Here is a 26345-nt window from a genome sequence, read left to right on the forward strand (position 1 = left end):
TCTTCAGATAAGAATTCTCTCAAGACCAGCATTTGCAATACAGCCCAGTGCAAGCCAGCAGTCAGGCAGTCTCTTCCACAAACACTGCCATACAAAGCCATTCCTTGTTGGAAGGGATGTTAATTGGCGGCATCAATTGAGGCCAAGCACAATAGACACCTTAAATGACTTCTTGAATTCTGTAACTCTGCCGTATCCGGAAGTCATTAGGAAACCATTACCACGGCTTCCCAGGTAGCCCACATGAATGGAAAAAGGAACCGAAGGGGAGGAAGACATTCCCTATTACGATTTGAAAACTGCCATAACAAAGAAGACCAGGCAGATGCAAAGGGAGAAGAAGTCTTTGAATATTAATAAGTGACCCCAATCAAGCTTCAATCCGGCACTGACAAACAGATCTAGCAAACTTGTGAAGCCACTCTCAGTCCTTAAAATGAAGTGCAGACACACTTATTCATTCAGGATGGCAGGACCCAGCAGGGATCAAGAGTGATGCAAATGTGTCAGCGTTCCAAGTGGCCAGATGCACGCGGACCAGTCCCGGGACTCAGGAGTACCTTACTAGACCACTTGGTTGCTTCCCGGTGTAGAGACTGAGCAGCAGCCAGAATGGGCTGGTTAACGGGCTGATTGGTTGGCATTAACAGCAGCTCAGGCTCGTAATCATCTTCAATGTCATAGGGGAGACTGAATTCAACATCTGCATCATCCTCCTCATCTACATCTACACCAGCCTCAGCCGCTTCATTAATCACAGTCACATCAGGCTTTGCAGGTGGCAGCAAGGGTGGAGAAACAGGGGACAGTTAGTACAAGAAGCAGAATTTGGTAGAAGAGCACAAACTGAGCAGTTTTAGTGACCAAAACATCCTCTTGGCCTCTCAGGATCTGACAAGGCAGCTCTAGGATCAGGTCAAGGGGAGGAGGGGAAGGAATATAAGATTAGCAGAAGGAAACAAACAATTCACCTGTGAACCAAAGCTACCAAAAATATTAAAAAGTTACAATGCAAATATGCAGCAACATTTTCCATCGGAGCATTCAGCTTCTGCAGACAGAGGCTGACCCACAGAACATTTTACTGCAGGTCAACAATGAAATGAATGGCTTTTCTGTCTCAATGGAAGCTGTTCTGACTGCACAGGAGCAGGCACAGCAGCTGACTGTGGTATTTGTGCAGATACAAAGCTTTGTATGGAAGCCCATTCATATGTGTGAGCAGATAGCAGCAAAAAAGCCACTGACACTGCTTGCTGTAGAGTAAAAAAAAAAAAAAGAGATGGGATGGAAGACGCTGTAGAAGCAAGAACTGAGGTACCACACAGAACATGTAAAAGAGCAACAGAGGGTTCGAAAAAGAAGAGGTGATGTTGAATGCCATGAATACTGGGAATATTACAGTTCTTAAAGAAGACTGAAATGGAATTAATTAAAAAAGAGAATTATGAAGCATATGATACTGTTTTGCCATGGTATGTTGTATCCATTACCTTCAAAAAGAAAAAAAAGAAAGGGGGTTCAAGCAAATTATGTTAGAGATTTTCTTAAGGAAGAGGGGAGAGTTATAACAATACAGGCATTAATAAGACAGCAATATTTCAATACAAAAGTAGTCTACAACTTTACTGACTGTATTTCTTCAACTAAAGCAAGTGTGATAAAAGTAAAGGTACCCTTACCAAAAACCGTGCATTTGCAACTGTGTTTTGCTTAAGATACAGTCTTTTATAGAAAAAAAAAAATCTTTGTCAATAACAACATACAGGAATTTTGGATTGTAATTTGTTGATTTGTAAGGCTAAATCAACTTGCCTTCAAAGGCAGCTTTTATATGTCTTAATGTATTGAAAAGTATCCAAATATCCCTCACTTTCTGATTTATCCAAATGAGGGGGGAGCCAGGGAAATTAAAGCAGTAGGCATTGTTCAACTGGTGTTCCATGAGAAAAATGGAGTACATGAAAGCTCAGAATCCAGTCAGTGAAGAGCAGCTTTTATAAAGAAGGAAAAAAACCAAGATTTTCATTCTTAGAAGAATGAACAATGTTATCAACATTTTTTAAAGATTAAGTACTTGTTCACTCACCCCTCCCACTTTAGTACAGGTAAAGTACCAGTAGACTCATCAGCAAAAAGACAAAAGACAGTTGATACACAGTCTGTTGGGACTTCATATAAGCAAGATGTTATAGTTCTGTTTTTCCTGGTCCAGTTCATATTTCTCAGTAGCACTGTCCATCAATCCCTCTTCCAACCAATCAGGTGAGTTCAGAAACTACAGCAGTGTTTTTATAACTTCTTCCCCCAAAACAGACTGTTAGAATAACTGAGCTCCTATTGCTAAAATTATACTTCTAGAAAAGAATCAGAAGGACAATTGTCCATCTGACTTACTGGTTTGTTAGTCTCAAATGAAAGAAACAGCAATGAATACAGTGTTTTATAATCTAAAGTCACTGAGCTTGGAGGTCTTTCATAAATCAGCAAGGAGTTTTAAGGTCTGCTGCTTGGCTTTGCACTATTTAATTTAGAATGCATATAGTATATATATATGGTAAAAGTATTTTGTTACCTCCTCTGTAGTGGTAAATTCAGGGATTGTAACAGGGATCAGTTCTGGGATTCCAACATCAAAACACTTTTAGGAAACTGAAATTAAAGCTTTTAGCTTCAAAATTACCTTCCGAGATCACTAATACATTCCAGTACTGTCTCTTTTGTAATATAAAAAAGTGTTTGGTAGATCCAGAAGTATGGGGAAAATAGAGCTTTGGTTTTTGGATAAGAGACACCCAAAGAGATCTGCAGAAACTTCTTTTGTATTTTATCTGTGCTTCCAAAACAGATGTCTGAAGTTGATTCTGTAAGCTATTCAAGTTTATCTCCTTACTCACCACCTAATTTAGTGCAGAAAAAGGGAGAGATTATAAAAGCCAAATTCTGATCCTTAAATTTACACTTGCAGAAGCCTAAATCTATGAAGTTCTTACTCAGCACTCAGCTTCTGTCAGAGAAAAAATGTAGCTCTTGGGGGAAGGAGGGAGAAAAGAAAACCAAAACAAAGCGGTATTAGCATTTATGAGACCAGCAAATTCACACTTCTTCATAACACTGAAATGGGAAGGAAACTCAGGATTTCAGCCTTAAAAGGAAATGTGACTCACTCCAAAAAAAGAATGAGACCAGGCCACCAGTATGTGGTCATTTTTCCCATCATAAATGCATCAGATTAACTGCAAAGTACCCTGCAGCTTCCTCCAGAATTAAGACAAACCACGATTTCTGCAGCTGGCATCTGGACCGCCACATCTGCAACATCCATATGGACTTTTCCACACAGACTTTTCAAAGTCAATTAAATATAGCAATCAGCTTGTCAGCCTGCAAAAGCATAAGTATTAGTGACTCTCTAGGCAATACCAGCACCAAGGATCACAAACAGCTTGGAATACAGAGCATATTTGTATTCCCAGGAGTATGTTAATAAAGCAATCTAGCAATCCTAAGTATTGTTGACCCTAGTTCACACTGATCTTGAAAGAGTTTCTAATTCCTCCTACACCAGTGTTTTTACTATTTAGCCTGTGAAAGACACTGTCTTAAGACAAGACACACTGATCCTGAAAATAAAATGAAAAGAGAATCCTTTTAGCACAAAACACAACAATTCCTACCTTGCTAGACCATTTCCGGGCTTCATCATGCAACTGTCTAGCAGCCATCATCATGGGCTGATTGATTGCTTCTCCTGCCTTTTGCTCTGGGAACTCCTCATCCTTTTCTTCAGGTGGTGGTGGTCTGGGTGGGGGAACCTCACCCTCTGGCAGTGGTGGTTTCGGAGGAGCAAGCTCATCAGTCAGCTGAGGAAGGCAAACATCTTATTGAGAGCAACGAAATAGAGCAAAGACTGAGCAAATGATGGTGTCATGGCAAGACATGACTGTATGACCCCAGGTCGTTTTCCAGTTTTTCAAGTGCTTCCTGTTACAGAAAATACCATGTTTTAAACTTTCCTTTTGAATGCTGGATTGATATTTTTCAGACTTGAGGCTATTTGCATGCATGTCTGGCCAGACAATACCTTTTATTTCTATGGAAGAATAATACACTTAAGTAATTTCAGTGTAATCCACACGTTAATGACAACTGTGTATTTACTACAAACTACCTACACTTACATGAAGGCGCTCAAGGTCAGGAGGAGGAGGAGGAAAATCTGGTTCCTGAGGCTGGAAGGCTTCTCTGACTTTGGCCACAGCTCCCAGAATTTTGTATCCAGAATCCAAGAAACTCTTCTGCAAACCTGAAGAAAAATTCCAATACCAGTTTAATACCTATTTAATAGAACTTGGTAATACTTAGAACACTACCCCCAAAAATTACTTCTTCAATGTACTGTGCCGAGTACACTTACATGTGTATTTAAAAACTACCAAATTGTTTACAGCAGACTTGCATGCTTGAAATGTTAGTGTCACATGCAACATGCATACAATAAAGCCTTGGCTGAATAATAATCACCATCAACAGCCAAAGTAATTCCCTGAACAACAACTTTTAGAATCAAAAAAACTACATAATATTTTCTTCTATAAAGTAGTATTACTTAAAACTAGTAACAAATGCTTCTAATTAAGAACATGAAATCACATAACATTAAAATGCTGAATCCTTTTCCCTTGAATATGCCAAAGGCTTTGATTGCATTTTAGAACAGCAGGATGCAGCAGTTAATGGTGTGAGCTTGATTTCATCACTCTGAGATGTAAGTGTACACCATATTTACATAAAAGGAGATACAGCTGTATTTAAAAAAATGAGCATTACTTCACATCATCTCCAGTCAAATTAGCTGACAGAAGTTTTAAATTAGCTGACAGAATCCTTACCAGGATCAGAAATGTTGCCTGCCACAGCTTTAGCATCCATTACCATGGGTGATATAGTTTTGCTCAGCTCATCAGAGGCTGCTTTAACAGCCTCCCGAAATTTGGGGTCTTCAGAATTTTCCACCTCCCGTTTCGCAACCAGCAGGATGCGGTTTGCTCGTCTGGCGATGCTGGTGGCACCAGCTACCAGCATCTGAGGTTGCATGTTGGCCATTGCAACTTTACATTTATCCAGGTCCTTCTTAATGGCCTCTTCTGATGCATCCAGCAGAGATTTAGTATCGATGGCTTCATCCACCAACCCTAGAATAAAAGTTAAATACATTAATATTATAGTTTCATCTGTGGAAAGGGATATTTGGTATTCCAGAGACAGTTCAAAACCAGAAAAGTATTTTAAAACTGGGGTTGGGGGAAGAGTAGAAGAGGGCATGGAAATCAGACCCAAGTACTACTGCAGTTTAACTTGTGATTCTGTTCTACCTCTGTGACAGTTACCATGGTAAAGCTTGTTAATGACATCCCCAGCTCTTATTCCTCTACCATGGAATGTTTCAGTCAAGAACTGGCTTACACAGAATGTGCAGCAGAGATTCTTTCTTCACACCAAATTTCTTTAAGCATATTCAGTACTTTTTGTACTTTCCCATTCATTCCAAAGCAAACATCCCTCTGGCTGTGCTTTTTAAATAGGGCTGATTCATAGTGACAAGGCAGTGAGATTTAAAATACCCAGGATTTAATTACTGGGATGAAGGAGGAGATAGTACAGTCAGCTGTTCAGCAGGTCATTGCAAAGGATCTGCACTTGGGAAGGACTGAAACATTTCAGTGCCTCAGCAAGATCAGTAGCTTTGTCTTATTCTCTGTATTCATTGAGCTGTTACAATATTTTCAACATATTTTCTTTCCTTCAGTTAATTATCTGTCCTATTTCAACATGCCAAGATCATACAGAAGAAAACCTCAAGTTGTCACAGTGATATACTGCTAGAATAGCAACTGCAATAAAAAATGATGGTATTCTGATTTTCCCAAAAAAAGAACTAAAGCAGGCAGGATTTGCTCCTCTACAGCTCAGTATTAACAAATAAGAAGCCAGCTATTTTGTATATTCTGTAACATATACATATTCCTGGGGTGAGAGAGCACATTCCCACTTCTCTTAATTTATTTTTAACCAGTCATTATTCTTTGCATGTTTCATCAATCCAAACAGCACAGAGAAAAATCTATACAAGCTAGTTAGCCACAGGTAGGATCTTCAATAAAAATTCCTACTTTACCTGTCATTTTTTCTACATTATCAATCCATTGGTTTTTCATGGTCTCAAAATGTTCATAAGCAGCTTGATTTCCAGGATTTCTCAAGAGGATACGAGCTGCTGATACTACCTGCCAACAGCAAACACTTTTAATTATCAGTTCACATCAACATTATGTACATTCTTGAAAATGCATTTGTTTATTCAGGACTAGATGTGTAGCTCCACATTTGAAAATCTAGCTCATTAATTCTAGTGCAGTATCTAGCTCCTTGAAGATCTACCATACTTCTGAAATTAGCTGGCATAAATACTTTTTTCTGGAACTTCAATTATGTATTAATTTCTTATAAGCAACTCTTGAAAGCACTAAAGTGCAATACTTATTACACTACTAACATTTAGGTAGAAGTTTATTTGGGAAAAAAAAAAGAAGCATTTTTTCCACTTACATATTTTACTAAGCCTCAAAATAATTTTGCTTCAAGTGTAAGTCACAGACACTTCTGTCCAAGCATTGAAAAATAAATATGTCATTTGATCATTTTGTTCTACTTTTAGTATCATGTATAGAAATATTTGCCATTCTTCTTTTAAGAGTGTCAGCACTATGTCCTTTGTAGGGATTAACAACCATCAATCAACAACAATCTCTTTGAGAACAGAAGCATAAGGAAAATTCCCCAGAAGTCATCCCCAGCCCTTTTAACAGCCCTTCAAACCCAGCAAGCACCTGTGGGGTGAGTTCCCTTGCTGATTTCACTGTTGCCTGAATGCCCTCCACAGTAGTTTTATTGGCAGTTCCAACTGCAGCTGCTTTTTCTGCTGTAGCTCCCAGTCTAGCAGCATGGTTTTCAAAGTTTGCTGCTCTTTCATCAAACACCTAGTTGTCAGAAGAGAAAAAAAAAAAAAACATTAAAAAAAGCCCTAACCTCCTTAACAGAACACCCAATTTCTTCAAAGTGTCAGAAACACCTTCATAACATCCTCACTTAACTCATCCTGAGAGGATGCAAAAAGGACACAAAAGCTTTGAAGGCATTTGGTTTTCTTAATCTTTACATTACCAGACTTTCTTCTTTACTAACTCAATGGGACAGCTAAGGAGATGGCTATACACTTTATAGCTTCAAGGTATGAAGTTCAGTAATTCCTGATGACTGCTGCTGCAAGAAATACTCTATTAAAATTATTTTAGCTCAGAGATTCACCTTCAAACCCATAATACAAAAATAACTATATTTGAAAGAAAAATAAGGGGGGGCTTACACTAAAAATTCACACTGGAAAAAAAAAGTCTCATTTTAGAGTGCTTAGATATTCAAGAAACCGAATACTTGGACAAAAAGCTATCGTGCCATAAAGCTGAATTCTCCAAGGCCTTGGGAATTATTTGCTCATGTAGCCAAAAGCCAGAACAGCCAAACAGAACTGCCAGACACTGCATTTTAGGTACTTCATGTGCAGCCAGTGGCTTTCAAGTACAGGAAACAATATCCAGCACGAGAGCAGGTTTAGTCTGTTGAGTAATTCTGGCATGAATCTGACTATTGTAATCATCTTATGTATGCTGAGATATAAAAATCCACCAACTAGTGTTAGGGATTTTTGCACAAGAATTTTGTAGCCTGCTGACAGCAACGTGGTACCAGCAACATGGGGAGACATTTTTGCCATTTATGAAATCAGGGACAACACTGTTTTCAGGGTTATACAAGTCACAGTCTCTGGGAGTCTGGAGAGGTTTGCACAGTAATCTTTATGTTGTCAGAATTAATAAGCATGTACCACAAACTTGAGAAAAAAATACCAATTAACTTTTCAGAGCACTGATTTATTTTTCAAAATACCAATTCAGGTAAAATTACAAAATAGCTGAAGCTTTATATGGAAAGAAAAGACCACCTGGGTATACTTGCCTCATCTCTGTTGGGAGCATCAGAGGGAGCAGTAGCAGCTACTGCTAACAATTTAATAGGAGTTGTGGTGTCACTAAAAACATCAGAAACTTCCTGGGTCATTGCTTCTTGCATTCGTGCTTTAAGATCCTTTAAAAAAGTGGAAAATTATTAGCATATGATAGAGGGATATTAAGTTCTAAGGGTCCAAATCCCATAAAACCACTTCTTGCAAAAAAATGCCTGTTCCAATGGCAGACATTAAGATAAAATTACCTTAAAAATATGACCAATTAATCACCTTTTACATAATTTGAAAGATACAAAGCTTACATATCACTCCTTGAAGTAACATTAGAAGCTATGAACAGCATGATTTGACATTTTGCCCCTCAAATCTGCAATGCTAGCATACTATTCTCTTTTAAGAGACTTAAATTTTCCTTCTAAACTGTTCATCTGAATTTAACCCCCATGGCATGATAACAAGGAAAGTTTGCTTTAAACACCTCAGCTAAACCAAGAGGTCTGTAGCTGCACTTTTGTTTTTACGGGGGCCTCACACACACGAGGCTGGCTCGGAGGAGCGAAGGGTTTCAGCGCATGCGCCGTGTGCCTGCCTGCACAGACAGGTCCTTACCTTCAGCGAGTCCTGGAGCTGAGCAGCAATGGCCCTGGCCTGGGGGGACTCGCCCTCGCCTCGTGCGGCCAGCTCGGCCAGCTGGGCAGAGAGCTGCTCCACGCGGTCACACTTGGCCAGCAGGTCCTGCCGGTAGGGGCCCATCATGACGTTGGCCAAGCGCCGGCCTTCGGCAACCAGCCCGCGGATGGCAGCCTGGCCTGCAGGGGGACAGGGCAGTGACACGCAGGGACAACAGCACCAGAGCCACCAGCAAGTACTGTGTGCACACATCTCAGCTCTTGGGTTTTTAGCAACACCTCCCTAGGTGGTAGAGAAGTGCAGCTTATCACTGAATAATTACAGTTCAAAACCACAGAGGAATTCAACTGTCTCCAGTTTCTTTTTGCTTCATTCAGCAACTCTGGCTAGAGAGACATCCCTTTTAACTAGAGTGGTCTGACAAAAATTAACCATGGCAGCCTGTCAGGTATTTCTACATAACTAATCTGTTGAATCCAATAGAAAGCACTTAAAAATTTCAAATACTGCAATCCATTCCCTCATTAGAAGATGAGCAGCAAGAGGGAAAGAAAAGACAAGTAGAAACATAACTTAAAAAGCCAAATGCCCTCTCCCAGAATTCCAGAAGCCATAAGTAAGAAGTGTCAAGTAGTCTGGATTGGAAGGGACAGTGGGGGTAGGGAACACCTTACAAAGCCTCCACAGTGTGTCAAAAGCTTTTCTATTAAAAAAAATTATTTTTAGCATGGGTAATTTCCTTCATTCACTTACAGATGCTTCCTGCTCATTCACAGGAATGCAGTTCCCTGTTCTTTCAATAATACAATAGCAGTATTCTTTTAAAAGAACTCATCATGTATTAAGTCCAAAGACCTACTGAAGAATAATTTTAAACTAATGCTAACCCATAAGTAATCCAAGTTTGTGATCAAGCTTTAAATTACTCAGGAAGTTGTCACAGCATCAGACTATCCAAGAATCCCTCAGCACTGCTGCCATCTTTTATATTCTTAACTTACTTTTCTTATGAGTATCCTGCCATGTGCCAGCAACTCCTCAACCACAGTTACATGCTCATCAAGAGCAAAATGGGATTATCAGATCCCTTTCTCTTTAATTGTTAGCATTCTCCTCTGATAACCCAGAAACTGTACAAGAAGTAATACTTCTGGGTCAGGTTTATGAGTGTTTTTCTCTTCTCCAAAGGACTTAATTACTCAATTTGCTGAAGTAGGTATAAATTCAAATTTAAGATACAATATTTGCATAGTAAGGAAAGCAAGGAGCAATCTTAAGTTTGTTTTCTCGGCAGCACGTGTTCTTCCATTCTTTAGGAAAGAATACAAAGAGACTCATGGGCCAGCTTAATTCTGTAATTGCAGCCAGAACTTAGCTATAACTCCAAGTCTCCACACCTGTGAAGATTCAATGCCTCCTTGGCATCTCAGGAGCAGTAGTTTCCGCCAAAAACACTGGTGACAGGTTTGATTCTAAATCTGGGAGGGGGAAAAAATCACAGGGAAACACTTACCTACTCCCCTATCAGCAACTGTGGGATTGTCTATCCACCTCTGAGCTTGTTCAATCTTGCCCTCCAAATGGACAGCTGCTTTAACCGGCCTCGTATTTGCTACAGCCCTGTTTGTTTTGGACTGTAAATTCTGAAGTGATGTAGCTATTTGCTTGGCCAAAGCACGGGCCTCAGGAGAGTCACCTTTTCCACTAAGGATTTAAATTTTAAAAAAAGAGTGTCGTCACAGAAAGATCATTTACAGATTATCTCAAGTTCAGCAGGAAGACACACAATAAAAGGTACTTGATATTTCTAAATAAGGTTGAATTTGACACTTGAGTTGAGACCCTGAGGAGAAATTTTCTGCTGTGGAACCTGGACATGACATATGTTCAGCACAGCCCTGAGGTGGGGGAAGGCATAGACTGTCATTGCCAATACTGGTGTAAGAATTGATTTCCCATTTCCATGGCTGTCTTATGAGCAACTGCAATCATGCCATACAGATTACAAGCAGAAGAATAAACAGCCACAGACCAAAGGCTATATATAAACCTAACAAACGGCAGCACATTAAGACCTACAGCAGCTAAAGCTCAATAAAAACTTGATTAAAGCATCTAACTAATGAAGCAAGAAAAATATTTATTGCTATGTTGCAACCAGCCTTAGGTGAAGATCACAATTTGTACAATAACAGTTTCTTTCTCCTCTCCCATTCTCAAGCAGCCCTTTGTAAAACTGATACAGAAATAGAATTTCTGAAAGGCTTATCTTTTGTATATTTTGCAATTATACCTTAGAACACTGACAGTGATGGAAGTGGTAGATATTCCACCTTGATATTTAGTAAAGTGCTTAGCAAAAATCAGTGATGACACCCAACTGCATAAACAAACTTATATTTCCCATTACCTTGTTGTTTCAACCGTACAAACAAGCTCACTTTTGGCTTCAGTTTCCTTCTCAAATATTCCATAGGCAGTAGAAAGAAAATGCTTCTATGTAATACATGTCTGGTTAGCTTTTTTTTAAGGAAGCTAGTGCAAGCTAGGCTTTGAGATAGAAATCACTAGGCTGAACAACTTAAAAGGGTTTATTTCAATCATCAACATTCTGATCTTGCTCAGCATTGGGAAATGCACAGGAAAGTCACTCAAATAAATAAATGGTGATAAACCAAACACTTACTGTCGTCGCAGGTCTGACAGCTTGGCTGTCAAAGCAGAGATTTCCCCCAAGGAACGAAGGATATCATCTCTCTCTTTAGGCTCCTCACACAGTTCTGCAACTTTCCTTGCTTCAGCCATAATTCCTCGAATATGCTCCTCTCCTTCACTGCCCCCATTAGGATCTGCAAGCCAATTCTTAATAGAAAGAAGTTGTGTTCAGGTGAAAACAAAAAGTAATGTTTATTCTATACATGATTTTATAGAGGCAGAAAATGCCAATACAGCTTTCAAAACTTTATTTAGCAGAAAATACCTCTCAAAAGCAATTTCTGGTTTTCAGGTACCATGAAATTATTCTACTGCCTCATAGTTTCTCTGTTTTGAAAAAAAATGTCAAACTATATAAAATCTACCCAAAGATTTTACATTCTCTTTCTCCCCTCAATATTTGCCAACAATATTTTAGAAGCAAAATTGAATCACTGCCTTTAGAAACTGATGATGTGAATTTCAGAAAAAAATGAAAACAGATGCTCTTGAGCCCAGGGTAGTACACAGAGCTCTTCCTAAAAAGTCCCATTACCATTTCATTTGATGCATATATAATATTAATGTATCTTTATATATTGATAATAGACACATATACACATTTAGATAAGGTCTATTATTTGATGACCATCATAATCACCACAGGATAAGAGACTGACCATTGAGGGACATTAAGAGTAACAAAAATAAAGGATCAATTGAAAGAAAATGTAGTTTCAGTAACATTGTTTCTCTTCTGTCATTAACATACTGTTCTAAATCTAAACTCCATTCCCAAAACAAGAGGCCAAAGAAAGGGCTCTGGTTTTATCCACAAATAAGTCTGTTCAATCTAAAGCTCTTCTATTCTTTTCTTTAATAAGATTAGTTTATATGCAAATTTAGGGTGTTCCATCATTTTAATTTAATAACCTTGAAATTTTTAGCAATGCCAAGTAAGTTACCAAAAAAGATCATCAACTGAAGCAAAATTCACCATATGCTGTAAGCCACTGAATTTTAGATTTTTCTTTGTTAAAGCAAGTATCCCCTCTATGTTCTTCCTATCAAGTAACTGTGTTTTGTTTGAAAACAACTACAGCAGTATAAGAGCTCTAAGAGTAGCAATGTTCTGAAGTATTTACTAATCACTAGGGATACCTGAGCAGCATCAATCTTCTTAGCAATTGCCTGCTTGGAGTTGGTCATGGCCTCCAGCTTGCGGGCTGCATTCTCCACCTTGGCAGTGAGCAAGTCCAGCCCCTGGGACACCTGCTGGGCTTTCTGCATAGCCATGGGTGTAGCACCCTGGCCTCTGCTCGAGACAAAAAGAGCACCACAGATTCAGCTCAGGACTGACTAAAGCTATTTTCTAGTCAAGGGGCGACAAAATCTGTTTATGTTCATTCCCACCAATTATTGCAAGAGATATAGTATTTAATCAGATTTTGTTTCCTCCTTAAGGAAACAAAAAATAACTGAGGAACAGAAGGAGAGATAAAACTAAGAACATATTTTCCCTATTCCAGAATGTGACATTTAGCAGTCTCAGAAGAATAAACATTTTTTAAGAGTCAAAAAGTAAACCTATTTAAGAATACAGTTCCATTAAAGTACCCAGGACAAGGCCCCTTTTCTCCTCATTTACAGACTGTTGCAGAAAGTCAGAATCTGCAGGAGTTAAAGTCTTGCCACATCTAAGTGATGACTGCAAGTCAATTAAAAAAAAAATATGAAAATAAAATGTCTTAGCTGCCTCAATCATGTGACACACAAAGTTCAATAGAATTTGCCAATGAAGGATAAACAACAACCACCACATGTGTTCTAACATCCCAAAAAAACACCTAAAAAGTAGAATATCCGTGTATCTTACAGAATGGGGTATATCCTCTTTGGATAAGGAAGAGAGTTTAAAATTTACTTTCTGCCTAATTTGGAGGAAGGTTATGTGTTAGACAGCAAGCAAAGTCAGATTTATCTACTTGAGCAATTCTAATCATCATATTATGTAATTAACATTTCTCTTATTAAAACATATTATTCTCATCAGAAAATAAGAGATTGAAGTAAAAAAGATAAAATACAGTTCTGGCCTGCTTTTCTACAGGTTAGGAAGTGACAACTGCAAACAAAACATTTTAATAGCACTTGGGAAGTGCCCATCCCAAGTGCAGCTTTACCTGGCCCGGAGGTCAGCCAGCTGATCTGTCATTTGCCCCAGGGTTTTGCACGTGCCCAGGATCTCTCTGCGCTCTTTGCCTGCACACAGCTCTCCTGCTTTGCCAGCTTCATCAAGGATCTGCCTTATGGCCTGCTCACCAGCATCCCCTGAGGCACAGGGTCAGTCAGCAGCAAACAAGACATTCAGTGACATGTATGAGAAAACTACTGATATCATCATGTCACGTGAACTGCATTAGGTTCAGTCGTGAAAGCACATTTACCAAAAATGGAGATACACACCCAAAAGCAACAATTTACATCCAACTTTTACAACTGTATTAGTTTGACTTTGATTTCAGAGGAAGTCCATCTTTCAACATCCAAATGGAACAGGCCTCTATGAAGTTTTGTTTACTTTAAAGATACATAAAAAGGTAAACAAACCCTTTATATAAGTAAAGGTGATTGCAATTAAGCATATTTATGGCTGATTTTCAAGCTAAAAATTTTATGTCAAGACTGAAAGAAAAACACTTAAAGAGACTCTGTTAGGGAAATCTCAAGTTATAAAAATTTGAAAATACAAAAGCAGAGATTTTAAATATTAGCCATGGCTACAATTAAGTACTCTTCAATTCATAAGTTTTTGGGTTTACTGCTGGAATGCAAATTAAGAACGTGTATGTTCCATAGAATACATATATTTTAGACCGCTTAGAAGCAGCAAAGCCTTCCATGTTATTAGACACAACTTGTTCAATTCCCAGTATCTAAAGAAAGGAATAAATACAGGCACCTTCAGAATGATCCACTTTGTAAGGGTTATTAATGCTTAAAGACCATTTTGTCTTAAACAACAGAAATAATGAGATCTTAAAAATCAAAATACTTTATGCAGCTGTTTGTGTTTAAATATTACCTGGAGGTGCATTTGGATCTCTCAGCCAACCTTTTGCCTGATTCATCTTTGAATCTATTAAGGCTAAAGCTCTCTTCATGGCTTCAGTGTCCTTTACAAAAGAGAAACCAGCAAAATGATTCTCAAAACAAAAATATCAAAGCACAAGTAATCAATGCAACCAAAGCTGACAAAGATTCTACAAAGCAGAGTCTACTTATAAAAACCCATTCATACAAGCAGCTCAAAACCCATTTTCAAACTAGCAGGTCATAATTGCTTCTTTCCAGTTAGAACAGACATTTTCATTTCACTCAAAATGCAAAAATTATGCATGCAATTTTAGTGGTTTTTCTTTTTCTTTACTTACTAGTGCTTTAATTTCTAAAGTTGGAGCTCTAATAAGCACACATCTTGGAGTTAGTTCCATTTTACATCAGGGCACATAGAAGAGTTGTGATGTAATTGGAGTATCAATATCTGGTAACTGGCCAAGGAATTTTACTACTTAGTCTAGGAGGCTGCACATCTGCATTCCTCACCTGCTCTTGCTGCTTAAAGTCAAACAGTTGCTGTTTACAGAAAAGTAAGACTACCAGCTAATTTCTGAAAGTCTCATATATGGAGCTGAATGTCTTTGGAGATAAACACATGTATTTACATGTGATTGTTTAAAACTCTGAACTCCTCTGCCAGGATCATCAAAGAAGCTGTTTCTTTCACTATTATGCCACTACTATCCAACACCTCTGGCTACAGGAGAAACAACCTCCTAGTTCTGATTTCTCTGCACAGCCTGTACATTGTTCATGTGCCTCCCCTCCACTAGAGGCCACAAGTTTTCCATCTTACATAAATGGAAGGACAGTGAAAACAGTAACATGTACCTAAGTAAGAAGTTGCGGAAAAGCCAAAATAGCTTTTTACCACACATCTCATGGAAGGGATTTGAAATGCATCTAAGATCCAATGATTGGTATAGAGATGACAAGAAGAAGTCTGGCTCTCACATAGCATCTAAATCAGACTGCACATGTCCAATGCTGTTGAAGAGAAGCCTACTACCATCAGGGAGCAGTATCTTGCTATAGCATGTGCTATCCTGACAACACTAAAGAAATGCCACATTTTTGTGGAGTTGTTCATTCTGCATGCTTAGTCTCAAGCATACAATACTATTATTCTGGCATTTTTATTCAGGCATGTTGGTCTGTCAGCTATTCATAAGGTGCTATAATACAATTCAGCAAGCAACTTTCTAAAATGTCATGTGATACAGCTGAATATTTTTAAAGGCTCTTGAATCACAGCCTGAGAGAGAGCACCAAAAGCAGAATTATTTTCACCTGGATGACTGGGTCTCAAATCTAGAAACTGGGTCTCCAAACTTAGTTGGGACCTGTTTGAAAAACCTTCCAAAAGGTCAGATATGCTGCTAGGTGTGGGAGATGGAAACACTATTTTAGAAGTCATCTTCTCTGCAGCTCAATAATTGTGCATTCAATGTATGATAAGAGACAAGCAAATATTCATTGAATATTCAAATGTATAGATAAATCTTACTACCTATGAAGGTAGGTGTTACTGTTTTCTAGTGTTTATATTGGGCTGAAGCCACTTTAGCTTGAAATGAATGGTCTATTTCAGGCCTGTCTACCCAGAAATAATTTGAAACAATTAACTGAATTTTTAAAAAGGCAACAGATGTTTTTTATTGTGTCAATGAGATGGTAGGAGTGGGTGGAGAAAAGCAGTGTTGGGAAAACTGTCTTTGCCCCTCCCTTTTTACTCTCACAGGCTTTTGTGTTGTCTCAGCTGCCTGCAGAGTTGCAGTTTCAACAGAGTTATACAGAAGCCTCTGAATCTGAAGTCTAATATTTGAGGACAAAATCATGGGTGTTCCAGATTTTGCACTCATGATTTTGTAATTGCCAGCACTGCCCCAGCAGCAACAGGAGCCATCTGCCCCGTCATATGGAGTAATGTAACTGGATTGCTCTGCAGGGTGAGTCTGGCTATCCTGTGTTCCTCTGCACATGTCCCCTTTTCCTATTTAAAAAAATCTGGTGAAATCCTAGCACAGCAGTTGAAGTGTTTCAAGACAACTGCTCTTAAAGCACCAATTCCCCATCAACACAGTTCAAGGAATCCCTCTCAGCTATAGCCTGATCAGGAGTTTTCATTGCAGTGAGCTGAATAATGCAATAGGGAACTAGAATGCATCCTTAACTAGGTTTGTTGGTACAGCACTTTTGTGCCTGCCAGAGCTGTGTTTGGTGTCTGATACCTGGCAAGCAACAAAGGTATAGCCATACTCAAAGGTCTGGACTTTTCAACCAATTCAGGCTATTAAGAAAGAAGGAAGACAAAAGCAGAAACACTCCATCTAAAAAAACACAGCACCTTGCTCAAGGTCTCACTGCTTGAAAGTGTCTTGATAGTCCCAGTTTCTGTAGCTGTTTAAATACTTTATTTTTCCCCTAAACAGCTAAATATGTTTAAAATGTAACTCTTTGGGATTTGCCAACAGAATATTGTTTGCAATTACAATTAGTTTTTTTTTTAATCCTACTGCACTTCTGCAAAAAAAAAAAAAAATTATACAGTTTTATAAGCAAAAATTGATTCTTTCCCTCCTCTCCCTGCCAACAGTCCCCCTGTTACCAAAAGGAACTTTATTAACAAAATCAGCACTATTGCATTTTCGGAAGAGGTAAACTATTTCAGTTAATCAAATTAAACAACTAAGGCAACACTGTCTGAAGGGAAAAGAGCAAGCTGGATTTGTTCCAAACCAATTCTTAAAGCAAATATTATTGAAGACATTTCTATGCATCATTTCTGCCACTATCAAGAATTCTGAACTTATTCAAGGAGCAGGTAGTATTGGCTCTGCTATGCAAAAGAGCAAAGTAAATCCTACACAATTCCTTGCTAGATGTAAAACACAGCCTCTGACTCAATAAAGTGGTCTAGTCTAAGGATATCTGCATTTCATGACCAAAGAAGGCAATGTTGGAGGAAATAGGCAACGCCAGTGTTCTGGCCAGATAGATAGCTTAGTCACCAATCAGGGTTCAATCCTGCAAGATACTACATATCTCTCAGCTTCTTACAACTGTTAACTCCCTCCAGTTCCATGGAAATGAAAAATGTTTGAATTGAGTATTACTTCAAATTCATTTTAAAATAAACATTAACAATACACAAGAGAAAATTAAATTCCTTTGTAAAACAAAAAAATTCAAGGAAAAAAGTTCAAAGCTATGAATGAAAAAATAGATACAATTTTTTTCCCCAAGATTTTATCCAAGAATAGTATTTCAGTTCTAAAGCACCATACTATTTTTAAAATCCAGTGTAAGCAGAGATTATTGCAATCCAGTAATAATAACGTGCAGGGTCCAGAAAGACCAACAAAATCGTTTACCAACAGCTACAACTCCTACAAAACCTACAACTTTGGCTCTACACCTTGTTAATTCTCCACTATCTCTAGACAGATTGTGATAACTCAAGGTATAAATAACTCAAGATAAACATAAAATAAAGTCCAACATCAGCAATAGCATGTACTACACAGATAAAAATTCAAGGCTGGGCATCCCCAAACACCTTACTTTATTCTAGAAAAACATGGGGAAAAATCTTTTCTTTCACCACCAAGCACGCATTCAACAGTGACCTCAACTACAACTAAATAGCTCCTTCATCTCCCTCCTAGCAAAATAACAAGTCAATTGTTAGATATGTGTGCAAATACAGGATAATGTCTGTGATAGGTGGCAATTAGCAAACTAGTTTCTGCGCCTTCATCCCCCTGTATTTTTCAACTCAAATGCTTTGTCATCACTGTTTGATTAATGCCCAGTGCTACAGTTCCAAATCATGAGGATATCTTAATTCAAAACCAAATACAATTAAAAGTTCTCAGTTCAGAACAGAATGATACTTTGATTGTACTAATCCACACAACATATTCATGCATTAAGCATATTGACCAATATTTTCCATTAGGAAATACTGCTAATATACCAACTGTTTTCTTAATTAAATCTTTTATTAATCTGTCTCACCAGCAGTATGAATAAGAGTTTCCTAAGCCAAAATTGCCAACTCCTTGCAGTAGATATTCTTCTTTACTACAAAAATTTCCACATTTGTTGTGTAAAATAAAAGAGTATTTATATTTCATAAAATACAGGAAAGCTTAAATCAAAAAATAAAACTGAATTGAAAAAGCACTCATGCAAGACTGCAGTTTTAAGCCTAGACCTAAAGAACATGAACCATCTGAAATGAAGGAAGGCTATGGGTAAAACACTATGGAATAGACAAAAGTCCTGACTTAATAAAGCTTTCTGGCCATGCAGAAAGCTCATTCCTGCATGACTGGACCCTTTATTTGTCACTACAGAGATTCATAAATTAACATAAAAGCATTCAGCAAGAATGTGCTGTAAATCTTGCCCTAAGTCTAATCAGATTCAGAAAGAGTCTTGATGCAGATCAGCTTGCAATTACCATTCTCAGTGACAGCCAGTGCTACACACAGCTAGACAGAGCTCTAATGATCTTTTTAAAACTGTGTGTATATCCATAAGTATAAAATGCCAGTGTCACAGCTGGCACACAGAAGTTGCACAGCACACAGTCTGCACACAGCACCAAATCCCACAGACATGCTTTTTTTAGGTTTAGTACAAGGTAGAGGTGGAGGGTGTGGAAGAAAGCTTACCTTCTAAATGTGAGAAAAGGGTAAGAAACAGGACAACAAAAACAGAGATGCATACAGTAGTCATAATAAGGAAGTGATAGTGACAAAATAAATCAAGAGGCAAACTAAGGGTCAAGTGCCAAACAACATAGGCCAAAGTGATTTTGGTTACATCAAGGTTAGATTTCCTGCTAGGCTTTGTTTCCTAACCAGTCTGGCTTCAGGTCTCAGTAAGTTTTCCATGACATTTATGTTTATTTGTTGCTCATATTATTAACCCTTAAAAAATATTCTCAGCAATTTATTTCCAAGTACTCAAAAAGAACTTGGAAGGAATTTCAGTTATGCAGCTGCATTTATTTGTAAGCCCACAACACTTATGATTCTGTCTGTCAGACCTGCTTTACAGTCTTCTAGACACTTCAGCATCGCTTCAGAGTGGCAATTAGCTCCGGGTTAAGTGGTTGCACTCACTCACACAGCTGAACACTGAGGTGTAGGAATCAATTCTGTCCATAAACCAGCTTCAGTCAAACTTACCCAGAACGTCTCCTCAATCTAACAGATTTTTTTGAGATAAGACAAAAATCTGAAATTTACTCTCATGTCCAGAATAAAAATGGGGCAGGGAGAAACAGGGCAAGTGTTGAAGGAGCAATACCCCAGAATTGACTAAAATTTCTCAATTCCAAGCCTTTTACACAAGGAATACAACAGTATCCTCTCTTTTCTGGCAGAATCTAGAAGGAAAATCTCAATCTCACTTATGAGATCAGTTGAATGAACAATAACTTTTATACCTAACTTTCCTATGTCAAAAGTATGTAGGGCAGTTACAGATAGGGAAAACATCCTTCTCTGAGTGGAATATACCATATTCCAGGACTGCCTAATGATGCTGAAACTAGAGCATGAATAAATCTGTCTTCTGTTTGACCACTGAGTTACAGTAAACCATTGAACTAACTTCAAATACCACACTATTTTAACTTTGCTTACTGAGAGAAAGCTCATTTTAAAAGATACATGAATATATTTATTTCTGAAGATATTTGACCTTGAAAATATTATATGATGCGATTATGTAGTGTTACAAAACTGATGCACTAATACATATTTCAGTGGTCTCAAAAGCACAAGTTTAAAAAGGTAAATGACAGTAGATAAAAACTAGACTTCACATACAAATGTTGATATGAAAATACCTTGCTTGCCCAGGCATCTTCATCCCAGGAAGTGAGTTGCAATACACGAATTATTTCGTTTATCTCAGCACTCATTTTCTCTACTGTGAAGTTGCGATTTTTCAAGGCCTCTTCTATTCCCTGGCTTTTAGAATTTTTTGTGGTTACAAAAATCTTCATAGCTGTGAAAATACCAGAGATTAGAAAAAGGTATATGCAAGACCAATCAGTGGTCAAGTTGACCTTCTACTGTATTTATATGGAACATTTTTTTTTGCTTGGACCATTTTATCTCAAAGAGATTGTAGTTTTAATACAAGAAGCACAGTGACTTTCAATTGATTACAGATGCTGAGATTATTTTTAATTAACATAAAACATGGGAAATCCAGTTCAAAACAGTAACTCAGAATGGTATTAAAGAACAGAGCAAAAAATACCTGAAATAAGTACTGGCAATAACTCCTTCACTGTATTCATGGAGTTTACCAGCATAACCCTGTGTTCCTGATGAGTTAATTCCTGCTGTCTCTCGTCAATCATTTTGGCCATCTTTGTCATTCCTAAAGATTGAAGTAATTGAACAGTGAAACACTTGAGATCTCGTAACAAGAATAAGGCATAATCATTGATGAAAACTATATTGAAGTTTAAAACTTTTGTATTAGCAGCTGTTACTTTAAACACATTCCAGATACTTCAGAGAAGTCACCTATTCAAAACCAAGCCGCTATGTGAAGTAGAAAGACTACTCAAAATTCCTGACTTAAAATCCTATCAATAAAATAGGAAAATACTTGAAATTACAGGTTTAGGACATGAAGTCACTTAATGAACACTGAAAGCAGATTTAAGGGACAGGGGGAGGGTGTCATCTTTTCTGTTAAGATTTGATCCATGCCTTAAGTGAAGGACAGAAAAAGGAAAGATCAGGATTTTGTTTGTTTGCTTGGAGGTTCTACCAGAGGTCAAGAACTGTATTTATTTACATTTCATATTTGCTAGAAATATTTCAGTACCCTAGAAGCCTGAAAAGAATTACATTTATTCTGGAGCAGTAGCGAAGACTTGTGAGGTTTACCACACAGTGCATGTGGAAACTTCAGACACAGCTTCATTAAAACTTAGGATTATTTCATTTGGTGCTGTTCTGCTCCTACTCTTTCTCCTCCAGGGTATAAAACTGGAAGGAAGCTGTATATTCTTTGGATTAATTACCTTTCTGCTGGTGAGCATCTTAGGCATCTTAATACTGCTTTCATGACATCACTGAAAAGCAGGATCCTCACACTGACAGCACAGGGAGGCAAGCTGTGCAGAACCACATTTCCTTTTAAATGACAAAAGCCTTAATAGGTGATCATGTTCCCTTCTCTAGCTCCAGCATAAAACCTATAAGCACTTCCTTTACTTTAAGTGTACCTGCTGATATTCCTGTTCTTTATATAGTATTCACATGAAAGGTTAAGTTCAAATGCCCATTAATACAACTACAAGGAACAAGGACTCTGGGCTTTACATTTTGTGGGCATGGGCTGCAGATGTTGAGCAGCAGCCAGCTCAGGCAAAGACAGAGCTTCTACAGCATTCCAGAAACACAAGGCTCACTATTTATTCAGAATACCATGAGTTTAGAGAAGATTATTTGCAATAATGTTAACAAGCCTACATCTCACTCTAAGAAACAAAGACATTGACCCAAGACCTCTGTCATACATATGTAACAGCAAATTATGTATGTGAGGTTCAGAAAAGACCCAAATGCTTGTAACTGAGCCCAACAGAGTAGACTGAATTTAGGGGAGACTTCCACTTTAAAGATATATAAGACAATAACCACAGAGAAACTAAAAGTGCATATACCAAGTCGGAAAAAAAGTTTCAGGGAAAGAGAAGACTGCCCTTTTGTTTTATCTTTTCCTCTTCAAAATGAGGCAAAAACTATTTAATTGAAGGTAATTTCTGATGGGAAGTAAAAGTTTAGAGAACACTATACCTCTATATGGAACTTGAAAGTTTTTCCACATCTAGAAACAAGGTCAAGTATACACATGTTAAATAAAAACAGGATAATCTACAAACATGCTCTGTGCCATGGCAGCTCTTAGTCATTTCAGTTATCACCTAGCCACATTACACAAGTATTTAAAAATATAAAGTAGGAACTAGATTCCTGCTGGTTTTATATAAGCATTCTTTAGTTCAGTGTAATTTTAATTCCAACATCTTCCTACACTACCACCACCACATCTTGATTTTACAGAATGCATTTGTGAAATACTTTAGCTATTTCATGCTGAAGCTAAAGCATTTGAACTAGCAGATGACACAGATTAATGGTAGGTTTCCTCTAGAGCAATAAAGAGATAGAGACAGCAGCTCCTCACTTGCCAATCACTTCCACCACTCCAAGTGTGAGTTAACACAGTGAAGAAACAAGTAGAGAAGGAGCATCAAAGAGCAAACAGAGAATTTCCATAACAGCTGGGCTTTTGTATCATACTTCAAGACAGCTATTTCTGCAAGCTCATTAAGATGCTAACATATGACATGTAGCATTTACTATTCCAACAAATTCCTACTGGGCCTAACAATCTCAGCCAGTGCAGAAATTTTATCTGAGTGCTTAGTTACACAGCTTTTTTTTTTTTTTTTTTTTTTTTTGTCCTTACTAATGCATGCTTACTTCCTTCACAGTATAGGAAAAGTACAGTACATATCATTCACATGCACATCTCATTTACCAACATCTTCTGCATTCTTAAAAGAGACTGTGAAACAGAAAGAGTCAAAGAGTCATTCTTCCCAACAGAAACTTCCAAAGCAACTGCTTTACCATTGTTCCAGTGTTCAAAACTTGGGTGAAGAAGATGCTGGCAGGAGAACAAAGTAGTACAAAAGACTATACTTAATATATTTATGAAAGACTGGAGCAAATCAAACCTGGCCCCAAATTCTTTGTGTAAGTCACCAGATCCTCCATTGTCTCTACCACTTCTGCCACAGTCAAATATTCCAATATTCCTTTGCAGACACGGATGATTTTACGGACCTAAGAGAGAAACATCCCATTATTTCTCAGCTAAAGCTAAGTTACATTAGAAATGCAAATCTGTTATTAGAACAATCTAGTTATAGCATTTGCTAATAGAACAAATGGGCAATTATAGGTCTGAGATCCTGAATAAGTTACCCAAATTCCATTAGTCAAGTGCTATAGTGGCAAGCCAATATTTAATCAGCTTTCCACTGCTCAGAAATGCAAAATCCTACTTTCAATGTTTGAAAGTAGGATTTGTATGATATATGAAGGATAGCATTGAGAAAATGGGATAGAAAGAGCTTCATCTATGTATGCTGTCATGCTTGAAGTTTTTCATTGCAATTTCATCAATAAAAAATTTAACTTAAATCACAAAGCAAAGCTACACAGAAAGCAGACTTCAGGCTTTCAGAGGAAGCATCATTTACCATACAGCTTTACATATGGATAAGGCATTACCCAGCATTCCAGCAGGGAAGATAGATCCAACACCTTAAACTTTCCAGAAAAATCTGTGAAGGCTGTATTTCATTTACCTCTGGACCTCTGTCTCAGTTTAACTTTTTTTCAGTCTACATTTGATTCCCAAACAATTCTGCCAGTAAATATTCTAAACTCTGAACCACATTACTTCTGACATCACTACATAAAATTATTACAGAAGAACAAGTTAATTGACATTTAATTTGTATCAACCACATGCAGTGTTTAGCACCTAGAAAAGACCAAAGGTTCCTCTGAAACTCATTTCACTTCGTTCCAATGTTACTTTCAATAGAAACATAGGACAGACACGTGCCAACTGAAGTACTTGTGAAAAATCTATCATTCCTGACTAATGGCTTTCTTTTCATTAACAAGGAGTTGTCAGGTGAGTCCCACAAAGCATTAACTTCACAAAAGTCAATTAATTTCCTAAACACTAGAAAGAGAGATTAAAAGCTATTAACTTCCTTGAAAGCCCCGTAACACTTCGATTTAAAACCATTTCAGAGGAACATGCTAACATTGCCATGAGATGGTTAAATGAGACAAGGATACCATGTTACATTACTCAGAAGAGCAAGAAGAGCAACACAATTCCATAGATTAACAAATTGTAGGAGAATTAGGATTGACATCAGCATTTCTAACAGCATGATCTTTCCTATTCAGAAATAAACAAGACTCTATATCCTCAGAAAGAGCATCAAAACTATGATTTGTAACAAAAAAAAAAAAATTTAAAATGAGGCATTTAAATTTCCTTGCAACTATGGCCTTTTTTGTACATATGAGGATGGACAAACAGCACTTCTGAGTCAGTCTCTGGCTAGTGCAACAGCAAAAACGCAGCAACTGTTAGATTTATCAGAATACATCTTCTGATGCCTGACTAGCCAGACAGTCCAAATTTGTATTACCTCCCATTCCCCAAGGCCAATTAAATTGCCAGAGCTATTCAGCCAGACAAACATGTTAGAAAGTGGCCGAGGGCTTTTCAATGAAGGGATACAGAAAATATAAGGATCAGTAATGGGTGAGGTGAAGGGAATACAGAAAAGTATCAGGGAGGTATCAGACAGCTGAGGAGATCTGGCCTTCTTGAGCAATAATCACAGGCAGCACCTCAAAATTATGGCATGGAAAAATGCTCCTAATACAACAGAGCAACAAGTCTAAAGCTCCTTCTGACAGAAAGGAATGCAAAATATGTTTCCAATCAAACTGAAACAGTCAAAACCTCATTAATCTATTTAATAGTTTGGTTTAGCTACTTTAGTTAGGGGGACATTTTAATTAATAACACTGTTGTGCAGGCACTTATGTCAGTTGGGCTGGGATTCCTACCTCTGCTTCATCAAATGTCAGGAGCAAGTCTGATGTTCCAGAAAGGATTCCTCTTGATCCATCAATGAGATAGTCACGAGCTGGTACTGAGTAAGGATCTGCCTGCAGCATCTGGGCTGCCCGCACCAGTTTGGTGCAGGCGTTCTCCACTCTGTGGAAAGCCAGCAGACAACACTTGCTGATTAGCTTCTGTCTGTATGACAACAGGCTTGAGAAAATGTTGGATTCATTTTTAACTTTACCATTTGAAGCACCACAAACAAACTGATCATTCTACACCTTTATAGTATAAAAGGCAAGAATATTTATTGTATTTTTTCTAACAAAAAGTCACCAGGAACCATACAACCCAGTTTTTCAGAAGTCACACAACCTCCCACATAGGGCACAGAGCACATAGTACAGCGTCATTAAGGAGAGCTCCCAACCCAGCAAAATACCTTACATTCTTCAGGACAAGGGCAGGGAACAAAACAATGACTCTTTAGGACTTCACAATCAAAGTAACTGTTAACTTTTATCAGCCTTGTATAGGCCTATTAACGACTATTAAATGACAGCTACACATGAGGACAAAATCACAGTTTTAAGAAATCCACTGTGCTCTAGTCATTGAAGCTGTAGTCCAGGTCTTCAGAATGTTAACACTCATAGAAAGAGCATTTTCAATAACCACAAAATGCAATGGTAATGTACAGTGTTCAAATGCAGCTTGCAATTCCAGACATAAAAGCAGAAAGATTTTGCAAGATATTACAGTATGTAACTACAGTAACACAAAAGGTACTTACAATAAGAAAGTAAGCTCTGAAATTAGGTTCCATCAAATTATTTATTGTAACAATTTTAAAATATCAAAAATCGAAAGACTGAAAACATTTTGATTTTTTTCTCTTGTAATTACTTTGTGACACCTCTGGAGAATAAAAAACTCAGACTTCCCTGCCATGTTAGCTATGCTGCTCATGACTGCACCTTCCTCCGCTGTCTCCCATTTCATTTAAGTGTAGTGTAATTCATAATGCTCTGTGCATGTGAATGCCATGTGCTCATTCAATAACATGAGGTTCCAACAAACATAAAACACTTTTACTACA

The 26345-nt window shown here is 37.8% G+C and overlaps 1 protein-coding gene across 2 annotated transcripts in view; it reads right to left on the reverse strand.

Moving 5' to 3' along the window:
* VCL (vinculin) overlaps positions 1-26345 on the reverse strand; it is a 57179-nt gene that overhangs the window by 5663 nt on the left and 25171 nt on the right. The window contains exons 3-19 of one of the 2 annotated variants that reach the window (XM_084209972.1): positions 25249-25399; positions 23319-23427; positions 20816-20938; positions 20397-20557; positions 14496-14586; positions 13594-13741; positions 12572-12725; positions 11403-11578; positions 10230-10420; positions 8696-8895; positions 8077-8205; positions 6891-7040; positions 6179-6287; positions 4893-5195; positions 4182-4306; positions 3678-3863; positions 561-770 (exon numbers count right to left, since the gene is read on the reverse strand). In XM_084209972.1, the coding sequence (XP_084066098.1) occupies positions 561-770; positions 3678-3863; positions 4182-4306; positions 4893-5195; positions 6179-6287; positions 6891-7040; positions 8077-8205; positions 8696-8895; positions 10230-10420; positions 11403-11578; positions 12572-12725; positions 13594-13741; positions 14496-14586; positions 20397-20557; positions 20816-20938; positions 23319-23427; positions 25249-25399 (2716 nt within the window). The remainder of the gene's footprint in view (positions 1-560; positions 771-3677; positions 3864-4181; positions 4307-4892; positions 5196-6178; positions 6288-6890; positions 7041-8076; positions 8206-8695; positions 8896-10229; positions 10421-11402; positions 11579-12571; positions 12726-13593; positions 13742-14495; positions 14587-20396; positions 20558-20815; positions 20939-23318; positions 23428-25248; positions 25400-26345) is intronic. The other variant, XM_084209971.1, reaches the window with a different exon arrangement.

The sequence above is a fragment of the Fringilla coelebs genome (assembly GCF_963513975.1).
Source record: "Fringilla coelebs genome assembly, chromosome: 8".
NCBI lineage: Eukaryota > Metazoa > Chordata > Aves > Passeriformes > Fringillidae > Fringilla > Fringilla coelebs.